Here is a 17,708-nt window from a genome sequence, read left to right as displayed (position 1 = left end):
TCCTCGTAAGATGTCAAACCAGATCCGCCATAGTTTATGTTCGTTGAGTTAACACTAAAATTATATCGTACTTTTGTGTGTTATGCCTCAATTTACGCATTCAGCAGCATAGCATTTAGCGCTGTGAATAAAATATGAAATGTATTTTTTAAAGATAAAATTAATATTCACGCTTTTTCCATTACCAGAACACGCACAAAACAAAGAGAACTTGCATTTCAATAATTCATTTATTCAATGCAAAGAGTAAATTGTGACAAAATGTTTCATAAGAACAAAATACCCACATTTGATCAAACCCACCCCACCATCACCAAATCAAACTTCAAAACATTTGTATTTTAATATACATTAAAAGAAAATCTTATTCAACAAGCAGTCTATTTACAGGTCCAGCTGCAGACACACTAGAACCTTGGAGCACCGTAGTCATCAGGCATCCGTTCAATATTAAACCTGTATTTAGGAACAGAAAATAAAATAAATTAATTAAATGCCTGAAATATGAGTGATTTGATATAAAAAAAAGAAAAAGAAAAGCAATGCACAGATAGCAGTCATATATTTGAAACGTTACCTGTGGTTTGAGATGTACATTATGGGCACTCCAGGGATCTTCCTCACCCGTCTCTTCAGATCTCTGTCCACAGTCGCCAGGATGTAACATTTGTGCTGCAGAAATATTTTAATTTAATTTTAATTTCACTTCATTACCAAATCTATGGTTACAAGATGTAGTTTTTCTTTTATTTATTTTTCTTGTGATCAGTTTTAAGTAAATTAAGGCTCGCTGTGATACAAACTTTAGCTGTATTCACAACAATATAGCACAGAGATTGTTGATACAATGATAACTGCTAATAAAATGTGTCTGTTGTTACATTGTTAAGCTCATAACATACTCAAGTTCTCATTGTACAAATGTGCATTCAAGTACCTGTGTCACCCTTTGGACTAAACAGTCATCAGCATATGTTCCCTTGTGTGTGCATGGAAGGCGCTCAAAACGAGGATCCCTGGCTATCCTATAAACAGAAATCAGTTTTGGTTAAAATTATTTCGAAATTAAACAAGTTCACGGTGTTAATCCAAATCCAGCAGCTTGTACCTGAGCGCCACTCTATATTTCATTCCAAGCTTTTCAATCTCAGCCATCACACAGTCTGTGATATAAGGGATACCTGGATCAAAAAACATGCAAGGGAAATTATTATTATTAAATGACATATGATTCATTATATAAATAATATGTGATAGTTAACATTGAGGGGGTTCTCACATTTGGCATACAGGCAATCCATCATAGACTGTACAATGTCCAGTTTGGCCTTGATGGAGAAGTTGATGAAATTGGTGTCGACCAGAATGTGGTATGGCGGGCCAAGCTGGGTATTGTACTGGAAGAACATGCATGATGGATACTTTGTCCTGCAGAGTTAAAAGGACAAAGTCAAGACACCATCAACCACTGTAAATATCAACCAATTGAAGTCATTTTGTGGCCAACTTACACTTCTGTCTCCTTGAGCATCGAGGGGTCCTTCTTCTTCCTCTTCTCTTTTGCCTTTGCGCGGTCCTTCTCTTTTCTACAAAACAAATGAGAAGTTATAGTGCTTGCACAGATCTCCAAGATCCCTGTATAACTGAGTGCATTGACTTGTTTAGTACATTGTCTGATTCTGAATCTGACTCTGTCAGGCAAGATTAAAGTAAAAACTCACAATCTTGAATCCTTCAGACTAATCATTCTCTTCATCGCAGCAAACTTCTTTGTTTTCTGCTTCCCCTGGATGGAACAAATTAAAACACACAGAAGAAATCGCTTACTAACTAAATACCACAACAAATACTACATATGTATTTAACTCTTTATGGGGCAAAGAACCATATTTGGTAACTTTCACACAAATTTTAATTTGCGTCCTGTGCCTCTTGGGAAGTTTAGAAGCATGTGGTTTTCTTCAACCAGTCGGATAAGATCAAGGAAACATTCTCAGGTGATATCCTTGTCACTCTGCATGAAAACTGAGCATAACTGTTTTATTTGGTACCACAGAGACGTGTCCTAATGTCTAATAATCTGATAATGTGATAATGTTGACAAGTGCCTGAATCATCACTTAAGTTCTAATGGTCTAATTACATGTCTACATTTGTTTACCATTTAAGGGCAAGGAACCATGTATGGTTAATTCACTAATCTTGATTTTGCATGAAAATTAGAAATCAATCAAAAGTTGGCATTTTGAAGTTCCAAGTATTTCAATGAGTGCTCTATAAAGGGTTAAATACCAATAGCGAAGCTCTTCTTTAGATTAGAAGTCGACCAATATGCAGTATTCAAAAAATTAACACTATAATCAGCTGCAAAACATTTTAAAATACTTTAAAACTTATTAAAGTACTGACTATTATTACGTTTAAAAACTTCAGTTAAACTGGTAAATGCATTCTATTGATAAATCTTTTCTTTTTAGCAGCTGTCGTTGTAACGTTGATGTAGTAACTGTTGCTAAATGCTAGGCTAGCGAGCTGACGTTAACTTAGCCAAGTGGCATATCAGCCGAAAAGCTTCAGCGCTTAATCACTAGCATATAAAATACTAATACTTTAGCGGATAACAATTGTCGAGACAGCCACGGTGTAACGGTGACAGAGTTTACATACCATGCTTTAAATTTCAGTCCACAGCTCCCACTAGCTCGGTGAAACTAGCTTCCTCCCTCTCCCCTCGTGTGTTCGTCGATGGCGTAATCAAACACCGACGCTCTCCGCGCTAGTGGTGTGCGATACTGATGGAGTGGTATCGACCCGATAACAAACAAATACAGGACCAGTATCACCGATACCGACATCGATAATCTTCACAACTAACATTTTACTATACTAAGGTGGCTGTATCATTAGTCTGAATCCGTCTAAATCTGAATCAATTTTCATGACCTTTTAGGTGCTTTTTTTGTGACTTTCCATTTGGATTGTTAATCAGTTAAAATCCAGTACAGGATTTGCGCAAAGTTAATACAAAATACTTTGACACAATAAACGTTTTTGTTCAGAAACAACACAAAATTATCACTTGAGAACAAATGAAAACAACTTCAGAGTTCAGAAACTGCAATACAATTAGAAAACTAAATATTTGTTTCAATATCAGTAAATGTATTCATTTCAACAGGCTAACCTTATAGTATAATTTGACTTATTGTTCCGATATCAATAAAAATACCAATGTGTTTGCTTAAAAAAATGTGGTTTGTCTTGTTCACATGTGACTTGTGCAATTACGCAATTAGGCTAACATAATAAGATCTGAAACCGCTGCAGTCTGGCAAGAGAAACTAAAACTTATGTATCGACTCCACTACGTAAGTATCGATCCGATGCCGATATCAACGTGTAATCTTTTCCACATGCACGCTTCGGATCGATCCGCCCACCACTACCCTGCGCATTTTCCGGTTGCTATGCTAATACCTTGCAGACGAAGGTACATGTTATGTTTAATAGCGTGGATTCATTGACAAATCTCATTTCCAGAGTGTTGCTTCGTGTAGCGGTGTGCGCGCAGATGGCGTCTTGCAAACGCGTCGCGATTTCCGTTTCAACAGCGACGAGGTTCATAGGGCACTAGCTTTGTGAAACGCCGCTGACATTGTTGGCTTCCTCGGCTAGCCTTCAGTGTTGTGTTGTCCTGCTGATTAATGAACGCTCCCGTAGTGCAGCGTGACGCTACCGTGTTAGCAGTTCTTACCGTTAGCCCCTCTCTTTATCCCAGGTGTCAATAGGCGAGCGAGAAATGATGATGCTGCAGTTAACCCGTTTATTGTCTACTCTCGGTGTGTTTTGGGCTTTGAGCCTCACTCAGCCGACTGTCCGATGACTAAAGCCGAGGCTTACTGAAGGATATTTAGATAGCTATTTCTCCTTTTAACTGCAGAGGATCAAATTAGGAGACGCTTTGACATCCGAGCTAGTCCCACACAGCTCATCCTGACCAGTCCCATCACCTGGGACACTTCTGGACAAGGAATACAGGGGGTGAATAGACTGTGCTTTACCTTGTTTCGTTTACTCTGGCCAAAGAGTAGCCGGTGAGAGTTTGATTCGTTGGCCAAATCGTTCATACATATTTCAGTGCTATAGGTTTCATGTGATGTTATTCTCCACACTTCTCCAAGGTGACACTTAAATATTCATGCTTCTCGGCAGAGCACTTTACCGCTGAGCTCCTGGACTGGATCGTTTCTAAGCGATACGACCACTGAATCCACTTGCTGATCAAAGATTTTTATTATTTATTTATTTATTTTCTTCCTACCTATCTGTTCTGAGCAGTTTTGTCTGTCGTTGTAGGAGACTTGACTATCCCACCGGCGTGGGGCTGTTTTCCTTTGTGCACGGTGGGGTCTGAGTGAAGGCTGAAAGATGGTCTGATGGACCGCCGCTTCTTCTTGACCTTCCTCTTCTGCTCAGTGTCGTGGATCTTCTTCTGGGAGGTGCGCTGGAAGAAAGGAAAAGAAAGTGAGATTGAGGAATGGCTCCAAGGGCATAGCCTCTCTCAGTACAAGCACTTATTTGAAGGTCAGTGGATCACAGTTGTTTTCCTTTAAAAATTTTTTTTGCTGACAATATAAATTTCATTGAAACTGGTGTAGCTTCAGTGATATCCTCAAAGAGTTTTTGCAGAAGCACCCAGGACGTGAACTTGACATGTTTAACTGGATTCCAGGGAGATTGCATCGCTCATTGTTTCAGCCCTGGTTATTTTAGTTGTTTTTAAACAGACAAGCTTAAGGGATCCAAGTGGTACTCTCAGACAACCTGCAAGCTTAAGTACTCATTATGCTAGGCTTTATTGAGTATTAAGGCCTTTGCTGGGACACCACTGATGTTGATTTGCTGGCTGGTAAGAGCACAGATTTTTATGTGCTGTTCATGTGCCATCCAGATGTACAGACATTGGAGGAACTGAGTCTGAGTGCGCTGAGCCGTCTGGAAGAGGTGGTGAAGGAACAGCAGCGCTGGAGGGAAATTGCAGAGGCTCACATCCAGCTCCTCCGAGACTTTGCCTTCAAGGAGTGGCTGTGCTCCCAGAACCTGGAGCACTACTACCATACGTAAGCAATTAAATGCTGTGAACATTCACGCTGACCTGGCGCCGCTTTCGTGAGCACCCTTATTTGAAATATGGGTTATTCTCCCCACTTTTTCATGCCTTGAATTAGTTAGGTGGCTGCGACCAAGTTGTATACAGGCTCACACGGGCCCTGTTCCGTTACGTCCACTTGAGGGCAGCCTGTTCATTCGCAGCTTGCGTGTTTGCTGACACTGAGCTGTATAGGCTGCAGTGTTTCACAGGGTCACTGCAGTAAAAAAGTATTCTTCGGAGACTGCAAATGGGAGACCCTGCAGCAATGCAGATGTTTATGTGTGTGTGTGTGTGTGTGTGTGTGTGTGTGCATTGGGTGCTTTCCACTGATTCGAACAGAACAGAGTATGCTTAGTAGCTATTGATTTATCACAACGGTAACTGTTTGCCTTTTCCTCCCTGACTCAATTAAATTGCGACCTTTCTAAAGGCAGGTAGTGTTTCTGAAACGCACACGATCGTGATTTAAAGGAGAACTGTCCGACGTCTCTATGGCGATACAGTGTCAAGTTTCTGAAGGTCACAATATCACTGCCTTCACTGCTATTTTGATTCAACGGACTTCATTGCTTGCATCCTTTGAGCGTTTGATCTGGCGTCTGTCTTGAAGATTATCTTTGGATTCATTTGCCGAACAAAGCTGTACTGTAAATGGGGAAGTTAAAATTGCAGATCCATATAGGCATGTAAAATAGTGTCTCTAAATTGTACTGTGTACTTGTATAGTGGAAGTGAAACTAAGTAGTACTTTAAAGTTCACTGCATGCTTTTAAACTCATTTAGGACGACGGAGGGAAAATAAATACATTATAGTCATTACTGAGATCGTATCTGTTTGTCCTTTTGGCTGTTAAAATCATACTGTGAAGGCTTCATTACATCATGCACTCAGTGTGAGCAGACAGAGGGATTACACAGTGACAACCTTTCAACAGGAAATGATGATAGTTTGTTACATCCTGAGATGCTCCTGTCTGCTCTTAAATTGTTAATGTCACCACTCTTATTGGACTGTTTTTGATAAGGCCAAACGCAACGGGCCACATCAACTAACGTCTCCCTGTTGACATAACATACACGTACAGCCGATAAGGCTGAGGTTACTATCGTGCACAAACTTGTGTTTGTTTTGTGTGTGGGACAGCCCGTTGTGTGCTGTTGGAGCAGCAGTTCTTGCCACAGTCTTGCTCCATAGACATTGAGTAACAGAAGCTACGGCACAGCCGCGCTTCAGGAGACTGTAGTTAAAAGGCAATTACACAAGGAAATGCAATGAGTCCTATCAATTATCTACTTTACATGCTTTCACTTTTGTTTCTCGCTGCAGACTAAAGACCTGGGGTTGTATGAATCTGGATGATCTGTCTCAGTTTGACAATCAGCTGCAGCTCTCACTCGCTGCCTGGGGCTACTACTACGAAGACTACATAAAGTTGTCCACCGGCATCAAGATTCTCCAGAACTCCAGAGGGAGCCGCGACCAGGATTACGAGATCCGGCTGGTTCACAGCCTTGCTGAGAGGCGTCTGAATGAGAAGTGGTCGATCGGTGAGAGTCTGATCATTTTTCTGCTTTTAAAGCGTTTCACTTTCTGTCCCTTTCCGCAGCTGCAAATTATCAAGAGGCATTAAGATACAAGGCATACAGCGTAAACCTGAGACAGATTGTGCCGTTGCTAAGGGCCTGATTTACTAAACAAACAAAGACGAAGCTGATCCCCTAAGGGGGCGCAGTGAGGATTGCGTCTGGTTGCGCTGGTGTTTGGCTTAGTGAATGTGCGGATACAGGACAAATATTGGGAGGAGAAGATACAAATAGATTATTTAGCACAGTGTGATTTACCAAATCAGTGAATGTTTTGCGTCTATATTTAGCTTATAACTGGTACAGCAGCGTTATAAATGACTGTGGCTATTGTTGTGAGGACGAGGCGTAGGCGCAACGAAAGGCAACGGAGCGAACAAATCTTTCCTGATCGCGTCAACATTTTTGCAGTGACAGAAGCAAAAATATTTGAGACACATTGCCTATCCGGCAGTGCCATTTCGGAGCCACCTGTTTCATTTGCTGAGCGTTTTTTTTTCCTTTGTTCTTTATCTCATGTCTTGCCATCTTTTCTTAATTTCACCCGATGTTGTTCTTGTTTTCCCCCGCAGCATTGACCTTGTCACCGATAGCCTCCCACATTGTGTTTCTCCTGGTTATGTTAAAGTTTCCTCGCTGTAACTCCCAAATATGTTTGTTCGCCTCTTGTCACTAACGCCTCCAATTCCATGGCTTCAAATTTCATTTCGCGCTTCCGTTCAGTCTGCTCTCCCATATTCTGTCTGGCAGAAAGCGGTAGCGGGCGCAAAATCCTCATTTAAATAGGGCGGTCTCGACCGCTTTTGTGCCTTTCTTAGTAGATCACCCGCAAGTAAACCAGGCCCCAAGTTTTTCTAAGTGTTTTCACAACAGTCACGGATCATTTGAGTGTCGCTCAACGTAACGGAGAAGTGTTGCTCCACCTCAATGCGCAACCCCGCATCCCTTTGTTTTCTGTCTTTTTCTCTCAAACTGTGTCATAATGTTTCATAATGCTTAAACACACCTTTTGGTACTGTAATTGTTGCTCTGGCTGTGGTTTTAATTTCATACTAACGTTTAAATCTGGCAACTTAGACCATATTAACTTTTTCTTTGTACTTGTCATTTCTCGTAAACGTGTTTAGTGGTGCAATCGTCCAGACAAAGGCTATATAATCATCATTTTCTTATCTTGTAAAGATTAGAGAATCAAATTGAAAGGGCAGAGTCAGAGCAGGAAGTGTGTATTGTCAGCGTTTGAATTAATAGTTTGCACCTTGTCCCTTTGCATTTTCAGCTGGCGCTCTCATATTTGGCTGTACTGTGGCACTGTGCTTCTTGATAAGGGACCTCATGTTTTACGTGATTGGTGAGTTCAGTATTTGAGTTTGCATTAAGGCTTGGGTTGATAGGGCTGGCCCTCGAAACTCATTCATTCTGTTCCTGCGAGAAACAGTTTGCATAGTAGTGAAGCAACGTATTTTAAGATCAAATAAACGGCTAGGTTCCAGACACAAGTTCCAACTCCTCCTCTCCTTTTCTTCTTCCCTCCTCGTGGCAGGTGGAATTACTGTTTCCATCATAGCGTTTGTCTTCACCATCAAGTTCCTCTGCGAGCTCGCAGCGAGGGTGGTCAGCTTCTTGCAGAATGAGGATCCAGGGCGACGCGGTGATCGCAGCATCTACGACTATGTCCGGGGCAACTATCTGGACCCACGTTCCTGCAAGGTGTCGTGGGACTGGAAGGAACCACAGGAAGTGGGGCAGACGATGAGCTTCAGGGTTCAGGTGATAATGGATTCCACATGTGTCCAGGCCAAAAATGTTGCAGCTGTGATGCACCAGTGATGTGGGACTTTCAAGTAAGTTATTTCTGCTAAACTTAGCCCTTTTTGTTCTTCTGTGTTTTCAGCTGTTCTATAAGAATGGTCAGCCTTTTCCAGCCCATCGCCCCGTGGGACTGAGGGTCAACATCACACACATTGAGCTGGCGCTGGACATTCCTGTTACACAGGAGGTTCTGCAAGAACCGGAGTCCAACGTAGTCAAAGTGGCCTTCACGGTGCGCAAAGCTGGCCGCTACGAGGTTGCTGTCAAGCTGGGTGGGCTCAATGTGGCCTACAGCCCGTATTACAAGATATTCCAGCCAGGTATGACTGCATATATTTCCCAAGTGTAGTGATTTGTAAACAATTTTCTTCAAATCTTTAATTGGGCGTATTATGTTTTCTCTTTGTCCGCTCCAGGTACAGTTGTTCCATCCAAAACCAAGATAGCCTACCATTTCTCCACCCTGGTGCTAACAAATGGGCAGCAGCATACTTTACAAATTGAGCCGAGGGACGAGTACGGCAACCCTACCAGCAACTCCACATCTCTCACAGATGAAGCCAACTACAGCGTCCATGTGCACTCTGTAAGGGAGCAAGCCCCCTCCGCTTTTATGTATAATTCATTATACTGTCATTTGGAGGTTTATTTCTTTGTTTGTGATTCTAAAAAACAAAACTGATTTCCTGTTTTTCCAGCTGGGCACAGCGGACGATGACAATCTGACTTCAGACTTCTATAGTAAGTCAGTTTCACTCAACAAGCAGCAGTGCCAGGTTCTGCTGAGACTAACGCTGAGGAAGACGGGCTGCTTCAGGACTCGCATCTCCTACAAGAATCAGCCGCTCAGCAACGGGGAATTTGACATTATTGTTCTCAGTGGTGAGTGGCCTTTTCATGCTCAAGAAAAATATACCGTCGGAACCTGTGTTTTCAAATGTCTAATACTCCTCTTGGTTGTGTTTTTGCAGAGAATGAAAAGGCCTCTGTGGAGAAAAATGTGTCCACTCCAGGCATAAGCATCTACTTTGAGGCGTACCTTTACAGCAGCGGGAATTACAGCAGTTCATCGTGGCAGTTACCTGCGTCCGCTCTGCTGGCTCCCCAGAGGAGGCCGTCCATGGGAGAAGAAGAGGATGAGCACGACTCTCCTGTGGAGGGACAACCTGAGAAGGTCAAGAAACCAAAAAAGGTCTACTGTTACATATCGCCAAAGGTAAACAGCCAAAGTATAATGATACGGTTTAGCTGGATCCCGAGTGGATTCCACTCCCAATATGTGTAAATGTGAGATGCTGCTGACTTGGACTCTTGTCAAACAGCAACTATCCGTGAAGGAGTTCTACCTGAAAATTATTCCATGGCGCCTTTTCACCTTTCGAGTGTGTCCAGGAACAAAGGTAAGCAGAGCAGACTGTGAAAATCCAGGCTACTTTGACTGTGTCTGACTGCTCACCTCTGTCTGTCTTGTCAGTTTACCTATTATGGTCCTGACCCGGTTCACAAGTACCTAACGCTAGTGGTGGATGATGGGATACAGCCTCCCGTTGAGCTCAGCTGCAAAGATAGGAACATCATGGCAGCCACCTTCATTCGCTTCCTGCACAAGAACATCGGTTTGTTTCAGTCTCATGCCCTCGGTCTTGCCTTGAACTTATTCCGTGGTGTCTTTTTGTGGAGACTCCAGCAATAACGTGATGGCCTCATCCTCAGGTGGCTCCGAAACCTTCCAAGACAAGGTGAACTTCTTTCAACGGGAACTCAGGCACATCCACTCCAAGAGACCTCGCACCAAGACCTGCCTAAAAATCAGTCGACACTCCATTCTAGACTCGGTGAGTACATTATAAAGATCTGCATTGTAAAAAGAAAAGCAAACATTTACAACCGTGGTGTGATAATGCTGACTTCCTCATTTGTCTGCAGTCCCTGAAGGCTACAAGGAACTTCTCAGTGTCCGACTGGAGTAAGAACTTCGAGGTCGTGTTCCTGGATGAGGAAGGTAAACAGAACATCTGATAACGGCTGGGGTCCTGTTCACACCTGTGTTGACATGCGTCACACCCACGTTTGAGATGCGATTGCTTGGAATTGGTTTTCACATTGTGAACGCAATGGACTGCCCTGTCACCTGCCGTCTTCTGCATACGTATATGCACCCATTCAGTTACAAACAGCGCCACATGAAAGTCCAACAACACCAAATAAAATACACCCAAAAATAAATGATTTCCTGGAACACGCTTGGAAATAGAGAAACAGACCTTTATTTGTTGTCATTACTCCTTCTTTCGTCATGGTCTTTTAAATTTCCGGCAGGCTAGGGACAAAAAGTGCATCTACCTTCCGCCAACGAAAACCAACATCGCAGTTTGTCTTTGCAAACAGAGCTGACGGGCATGTTTATTTGCACACCTAGTGGGAAAATGCGATCCAAACACAAGAGGCCAGTCGAGACGTGCTCCGGTGCAGCTTGTTATTTTGATTTTTATTTTTTTAGGTTTTTTTAGGTCAGATGCGAACAGTGCACAAGTGAACTTCGGTGGGCTATGATTTGAAAACTTTTGGGCTAGAATTGTCTTAAGGTGCCAATTTCTCTGCAGCTCTGGACTGGGGTGGGCCTCGCAGGGAGTGGTTTGAGCTGATATGCAAGACCCTGTTTGACACTTCCAACCAGCTGTTCACCCGCTTCAGTGATAACAACCAGGGCCTGGTGAGTCCGTCTCTTTCAGCGCTTTGCTTCCTCTCGAGCTTCGCGTTGGTTTAAAAACTAAAAGAGCGTTCGCCGTCATTTTTTCCAGGTGCACCCAAACGCCGAAAGGCCGACACAACTGCGTCTGAAGATGTATGAGTTTGCGGGTCGCATTGTGGGGAAGTGCCTGTACGAGTCGGCCCTGGGCGGAGCCTACAAGCAGCTGGTCCGAGCTCGCTTTACTCGCTCCTTCTTGGCTCAGATCATTGGCCTTAGGATGAACTACAAGGTATGGAACAGTGTTCAGTCCCGCTTCTCTTGGACGCCGTAGAGTCGTGTTTTCGCTGTTTGTCCTCTGGTGTCAGCTGGCTCATCTCATCTCCTGAAAGTTCCCTGCCAAGCCAAGAAACCTGATTTGTTTCTTGGCATTATTCAGTCCACCGAGACTTAGCCAGCACGTTTTGCGGTTTGTCCAGCTTACTAAGATTTAAAACCTGAGAACTTAAGCTCAGCCAGTCATATTTTTGTCTTCTCCCCCCCCTCGTGAAGATGATATCCAGTGTTTATTTGAGAAATGTCATTCTCCTGTGTTTTCGTTCCATTTTCCACGCGCAGTACTTTGAGACCGATGACCAGGAGTTCTACAAAACTAAAGTCTGCTTCATCCTAAACAATGACGTGAGTGAAATGGACCTGGTGTTTGCCGAGGAGAAGTACAGCAAGTCGGGACAGCTGGAGAAGGTGAGGCAACACTTTGGAAAGGAACCTCCCCTTTTATCCCTGATGTAATTTCACAGGAGATAGGAGCAATAAACCAAACAAAAGAAACCATATTGCTTGTTTGGCAGGGACCTTGCTTTTCTTAAAGGGGGGAGTGGTGCGTTTATATAAAGGTGGACGGGCAGAGTTTGCCGTCCTTTTAACTTCTACACAATAGCTGCTTGTGTAACTCCCCTACTGAAACACAGTATAACCTCATTTTTAATTTGACAAATATGTTACTACTTAAAACTTTTTTTTTTCGTTTAAATTAATTGCCTAAATATTTATTACTCCAAACTCCAAACACACGGTCAAAAAAAGTTAATTCTCATATGCACTAATGCAGCCTGCCTTTATTGGCCATATTTTCGGCTCTGTTTTGTGTCATTTTTGACATTTTCATTCTACCTCATGCTCTCCTGCAGGTGGTGGAGCTGATATCAGGGGGAGCTCAGATCGCCGTTACCAATGAGAACAAGATGCATTATCTCAACCTGCTGGCTCAGTACAGGCTGGCCAGCCAGGTGAGAGATGAGGTGGAACACTTCCTCAAAGGTAAGGAAATTAGCACAGCTGCAGTCTGTCATTTTTTTTTTTTCTTTTCTTTTTCGGTTCCTTATCCTCTCATTAGACGTCTCCGGTAATGTGCATATAATTAGTGTAATTCCCTGATCAATTGCAGGTTTGAACGAACTGGTTCCAGAAAACCTGCTAGCCATATTTGATGAGAATGAGTTAGAGGTATGTGATGTTTGTAATAAAACCCTATCGAACTTTTTTTTTTTTTTTTTTTTTTTTAAACAAAGAAAACATCACAAAAAGGGTAATTGTGTCTTATTTCCTTTCATTCCGTTTAGCTGTTGATGTGTGGCACCGGTGACATAAACGTGCAGGACTTCAAGGCGCACGCTGTGATCGTCGGAGGATCCTGGCACTTCAGAGAAAAGGTATGTCATGGAAACTCTGTCTTGGCCTTCTCTCGACGGGACTTTGATGAAAATGGTTTAGCGTGTTGATCTTGATTTTTTTTTTTTTTTTGTCCACAGGTGATGAAGTGGTTCTGGGCGGTCGTATCCAGCTTCACCCAGGAAGAGCTGGCACGTCTGCTGCAGTTCACCACCGGCTCCTCTCAACTTCCCCCCGGGGGATTCAACACTCTCTGCCCCTCCTTTCAGATCATTGCTGCCCCCACACATAGCACTTTGCCCACTGCACATACCTGGTGAGTAGACGGATGGATGGATGGACGGATGCTTTATTTATCCCGAGGGAAATTCGGTGTCCAGTAGCTTCATTACATAGAAACAGAAATAAAAGATATTCATTTTGAAGTTATATACCATGACCGACGCAATGCGTTCTCTGATTCACCCTAACCCATTCGCTGAATATGCAAGTCTTTATAAACAGCTGACACATCAAACTTGAAATTAAGCTTATGTTTCCATGTGGTAGCGTAATATCCTGTGTAAAACAGAGTGAAAGAAGGACAGGTTGCAACTAAAAACTAAAAAATACAAAGAAAAGAAGAAACCAAGTCGTGCTTTATATAACGGATCACCAGCGATATGTTCAGGCTTTAAAGGGTTTATTAAGATGAAAGAAATACAATGATGCTGAGTGCTCAGCAAGAACCATAGATGGATGCACTTAACAGCTGCAATGCTCACTGGTCATTTACCATCATTTATATCGGCCATGCTGGACTGGACCACAGGAAATTACCCAACTCACTCAAATGACTATCTAAAACATTTTAGTTGTCTAAAACAAACTAAAATCTGCTTTTAGTTTTTGTGCACCAACAGCATGGAACCATCTCCAGAACAAGCTTATGATTGAGACTCTCATTACTCCTGCACATTCTGAGACATTGCTCTCAAACCACTTCAGTGTGCACCTGTTTTACGGAGCACCGAGTACTGTCTTCTAATGGTTTAATTAGTTTCAATCTTTGCACATTAGAAGTGATTGAAACCTCATTTTAGATTAAAGTATATTAGATTCAACATTATTATTGTGTCATTACACAGGTACAGAGCAACAAAATGCAACTAACCAGAAGTGCAAGGAGCAGTAAGCGCATGTAGCATAAATAGTGCTGTATATAAGTGGTGTGGTACAAGTTGTTTTATAGCGGATGAATACTTATGTACAGGTGAGACCAGCTGATCTGTCACATCAGTTAAATCTTTGCTGCGTTACATGAAAATTTATCCATCTCCCTTTAAACGAACAAAACTAAATGCGTCATTGAGGAATGCACAATAAAAAAAACTCTGGAAACATGGTTATAACGGTTTTAACTGTAAAAAACTAAACAAAACAAAGGGAATAGTTCTCGAGGCAGCAGTGGGGCGGTGTATGTGAGGCCGAGTCAAAATATATTAGAGTGTGTGTTTGTGTTCGTGAAGGAACATGTCACCCGGCGCAACGTTGTGGCTCACTGATGTGTTTGTAATGATTAAACAACAATAGAGCTCTGTGTGTCACACTGGAATCTATTATATCATGCAAGGAATAATACAATAAAGTCATTGTTGTTTTTATTTTTAGCCTTAAGAAGAGAAAAAAAAAGAATAATAGCCCATTTTTAAATATTTAAATGCATGCAATGTCAAAATGTGCGAGAAAAATACTTCAAACCGGGTTCTGGGCACCAACCCGCTCTGTGCTGTGCTCCTTCTCTGTCTAGTTTTAACCAGCTGTGCCTCCCTACCTACGACTCCTACGAGGAGCTGCACAAGATGCTGAAGCTGGCCATCAGCGAGGGCAGCGAGGGCTTCGGCATGCTCTGACTCCTCCTCCGCCGCCGGCGGCACTGTGGATCCGCTCGTATAAAAAAAAAAAAAGGGAGACCCTGCGCTCATCCGCATTTAACAGTCAGAGACTCACGCAGACTCTACGAACACTCTCTAGGGATGATGACACAAAGTGGAACTCGATCATGAACTCTATCACTGCTGTATGTAAATAAAATATCTTGCTTTTGTAAGAAAAAAAAAAGAAACAATGGACTGCAGAAAAAAAAGGTGAGGTTGGGGCTACTTTTATTTCGCTGCAGTTAGCTTCGTTTTATATGTTTGGGAGACGAATGACGCCGGTGCAGAGGCCTCGAGTATAACTGTATAGCCGCTTCCTTTGCATCTCGCAGACTGAGGAGCACGCACGTGCGACAGCAAGCCTACACGCCACGTGGGCGACGCGTGCGTCCACAGCACTTTGGCCTTAATCGATCAGGGACTGATGTGTGTATGTAAATATATATTATCACTCTTTTATCTCGATCCTTGTACATACTAGTGTGTATACATGCGTTTTCGACTTTTAAGGAGAAGGGATTTCTTTACCGCTGCACATCTGCTGGGTCGGGAGTTAGTAGGAGTTTTCTGTCTGAGACAAATTAGGGGAGGTGGGGGTTAAAAAGAAGCCAAGTCGTTTCTGTTGTTTCCATATGTTTTTAACTTATTGTTTGGTATAGAGATGTTTGTGTTTATCCGTCCTGTTGAAAACAGGTTTCGTCGGTTTCTGTTGTTTTGTACCCAGCCTTATTCATGCCTCTGATTGTATCCAGAGAGGCGCGTAGGTGAGACAAACATAGACAATACTAGTTAATAGTTGTGTTATACGCAGGAGTCGGTGTGGACATGGGCGGCCGGCAAGAGAGAGCCCATATATGACGTGTTTTGTCACATATGCTTTTTACCTTGTCGTTCACAGCCTTTTACCTCAGAATCTCCATTGCCACCTATGCATCCTCCCACACAGGTGCGTTTGTTTTCACGCACCTTGGCAGCAGAGCCGCTTGCCGGTGACTGCCTCCTTCCAGTCCGGACTGTGCAGCCTTTAGCCATAAGCTCCCTCATCCTCCGTAAACTAAATGGAAGCGTTGTATATCTTTGGAGAATGTGCCCTCCTCGTGTTTTTGTTTTATCGTAATGGTATTCAACATCCTGAGCCAACAGAACGCTTGTTTCTTTGTTCGTGGTTTTTGTAGCTGTTTCTTGTTCTGTTCCAGAGTTTACACGATCATTAGCCATTTTGTAACAGTGTACGTATGCTGCCAGTCAGAATGTTTGTAGATCTGTAGAGCGTTTAGGACAAGTGGTGTTTGTCGAAAAGCAGGGGGGGAAATGTTAATAGATGACGACGGTTCCTCTCACGGCGCGCGCCGAGCACTCGGAGACGCAGTAGGTGTCGCGGGCTAGAGTCGGTTGGATTGGGTCATCGGCGCCGACACAGTGTCCACACTTTCGCTGACCTTTTCATCCGTTAAGAGGGTTTACGGATTTGTGTTTGTTTGGGTTGTGCAATGTTGTGCTGAGAACATCGAAAATGTTATAAGTGCATATGAAAATACTCCATCAAGTGTGTGTGTGTGTGTGTGTGTGTGTGTGTGTGTTTTCAGCACCAGTGGCTGAGATCATATTTATCAGATTCAAAGGTAGCAAAGAAAAATGATGGACATTCGGCCTCTAGTTTTATGTTCTTGTTGAATGTCTTTCTTTTCATGTGCATTTACTACTCTTTGTTTTATATCAGCATGGTTTCTAGGTTAGATGGCTCCGGTTTGACTTTTAGAAGTGTAGATATTGTGAGATATTTGCCTATGACTGAGGGGGGGGTACTCTGTTTTTTTTTTGTTTTTTTTTTTTAATGGCAAAACTCTACTGATGAATGTTGAGATTCACTGGACTGCAGGTCCTTCGTTTATGGGAATAAAAGTGACAGAATAAACTCTTATCATGCTATTTCAACCGCTGTGCATCATATGGTGTGTGGACTGTGTTTGAGCAGTGGTATGACACAAACCTTCTCCACCTTCTGGATTTAGGCTCGACAAAGACGGTGATTCATGACACGTGACCGCCGACTGAATCAGTGTATTGGATTGTTGGCATACAAATGTATAAAGGAAAAAAAAAGTTTGGCGTCGTAAGCTTTGTTTAATTTATTTGGGATGTTGGGATTTGTTGCAATGAAGGCAGAAAACCTTTACAAATATTTACAGCTTCTGATTTCTTTTATAACCACATAAAACGTCTCAAAACACGAGTGTGTGCTTCAGACACAAGGGGGCACTGGCTCCACACACGACATGATCTCACCGTGGGCGAAGGATGCACTCTGCTTCTCCTGTCATCCCTCCGGACAGCTTAACTGCGGTTAAATGATGAGGTGCTTTCCCCCGTCTTCGGCTGACCCTCCGCACTCGAACGCAGATATCGGGCCAGACCGAATCCGGACCGTTGCAGGCATTTCTCATTTCCCCCGTACACACTCTCAACATACCTCGCGAACACATGAAAATAAACAAAGTCCATTCAAACCTGCTGCTTTACACGTCAGCCGCAGGCTCAACCGAGTGCTGCCTTTTGGGAGCTCCCCTGTTTGTGGAATGCGATAACACCTAACCGCTGAAAGTGAAATGGAAAACAAGCCCTCCCTTTCCTTTCAGCGTATGTCGATGCTGCTTTCACTGACAGCTATATCAGCACGGGATGTGATAGAAGTACGCTCTTGCGTGACATAATGTTTTCTTCCTGAGTCTGACTTAAGTATTTTTGATTGCTTCGCTTGAAGTGTGCGGACATGCAGGCCCCACAGCCCTCCATGGTACACTCACATGTTCCTGGCGTGTCTCCTCGCACTGTGGTCTGAACACTATCAGGAGCCGGCCGAAAGGCATCTTGAAGTACTTGAAGT

General features: G+C 43.0%; 2 protein-coding genes across 3 annotated transcripts; one reads left to right on the top strand and one right to left on the bottom strand.

Moving 5' to 3' along the window:
- Nucleotides 1-211: 211 nt before the first annotated feature.
- Nucleotides 212-2,800, bottom strand: fcf1 (FCF1 rRNA-processing protein). Its single transcript, XM_047611219.1, has 8 exons — nucleotides 2,668-2,800; nucleotides 1,722-1,786; nucleotides 1,512-1,586; nucleotides 1,280-1,428; nucleotides 1,109-1,181; nucleotides 938-1,025; nucleotides 578-672; nucleotides 212-456 (listed from the first exon to the last, which is right to left on the bottom strand). The coding sequence occupies exons 1-8, from the start codon at nucleotides 2,668-2,670 to the stop codon at nucleotides 408-410; spliced, it is 597 nt and encodes a 198-aa protein (XP_047467175.1). The 5' UTR covers nucleotides 2,671-2,800; the 3' UTR covers nucleotides 212-407.
- A 627-nt stretch (nucleotides 2,801-3,427) lies between these two features.
- arel1 (apoptosis resistant E3 ubiquitin protein ligase 1) lies at nucleotides 3,428-16,759 on the top strand. 2 transcript variants are annotated; one of them, XM_047611640.1, is made up of 22 exons: nucleotides 3,428-3,490; nucleotides 4,357-4,584; nucleotides 4,952-5,120; nucleotides 6,480-6,700; nucleotides 8,016-8,087; nucleotides 8,280-8,506; nucleotides 8,631-8,868; nucleotides 8,965-9,134; nucleotides 9,247-9,430; nucleotides 9,520-9,764; nucleotides 9,871-9,948; nucleotides 10,023-10,164; nucleotides 10,262-10,383; nucleotides 10,475-10,550; nucleotides 11,152-11,261; nucleotides 11,350-11,529; nucleotides 11,856-11,981; nucleotides 12,428-12,557; nucleotides 12,685-12,743; nucleotides 12,860-12,949; nucleotides 13,049-13,224; nucleotides 14,698-16,759. In XM_047611640.1, the coding sequence occupies exons 2-22, from the start codon at nucleotides 4,437-4,439 to the stop codon at nucleotides 14,798-14,800; spliced, it is 3,066 nt and encodes a 1,021-aa protein (XP_047467596.1). In that variant the 5' UTR covers nucleotides 3,428-3,490; nucleotides 4,357-4,436; the 3' UTR covers nucleotides 14,801-16,759. The 2 variants fall into 2 exon arrangements, with proteins under 2 accessions (XP_047467596.1, XP_047467597.1); XM_047611641.1 differs by lacking the exon at nucleotides 3,428-3,490 and adding an exon at nucleotides 3,511-4,041.
- Nucleotides 16,760-17,708: the final 949 nt, after the last annotated feature.

Source organism: Mugil cephalus, chromosome 17 (genome assembly GCF_022458985.1).
Source record: "Mugil cephalus isolate CIBA_MC_2020 chromosome 17, CIBA_Mcephalus_1.1, whole genome shotgun sequence".
Taxonomy (NCBI): Eukaryota; Metazoa; Chordata; class Actinopteri; order Mugiliformes; family Mugilidae; genus Mugil; species Mugil cephalus.
This window is presented reverse-complemented; position numbering and strand designations above follow the sequence as displayed.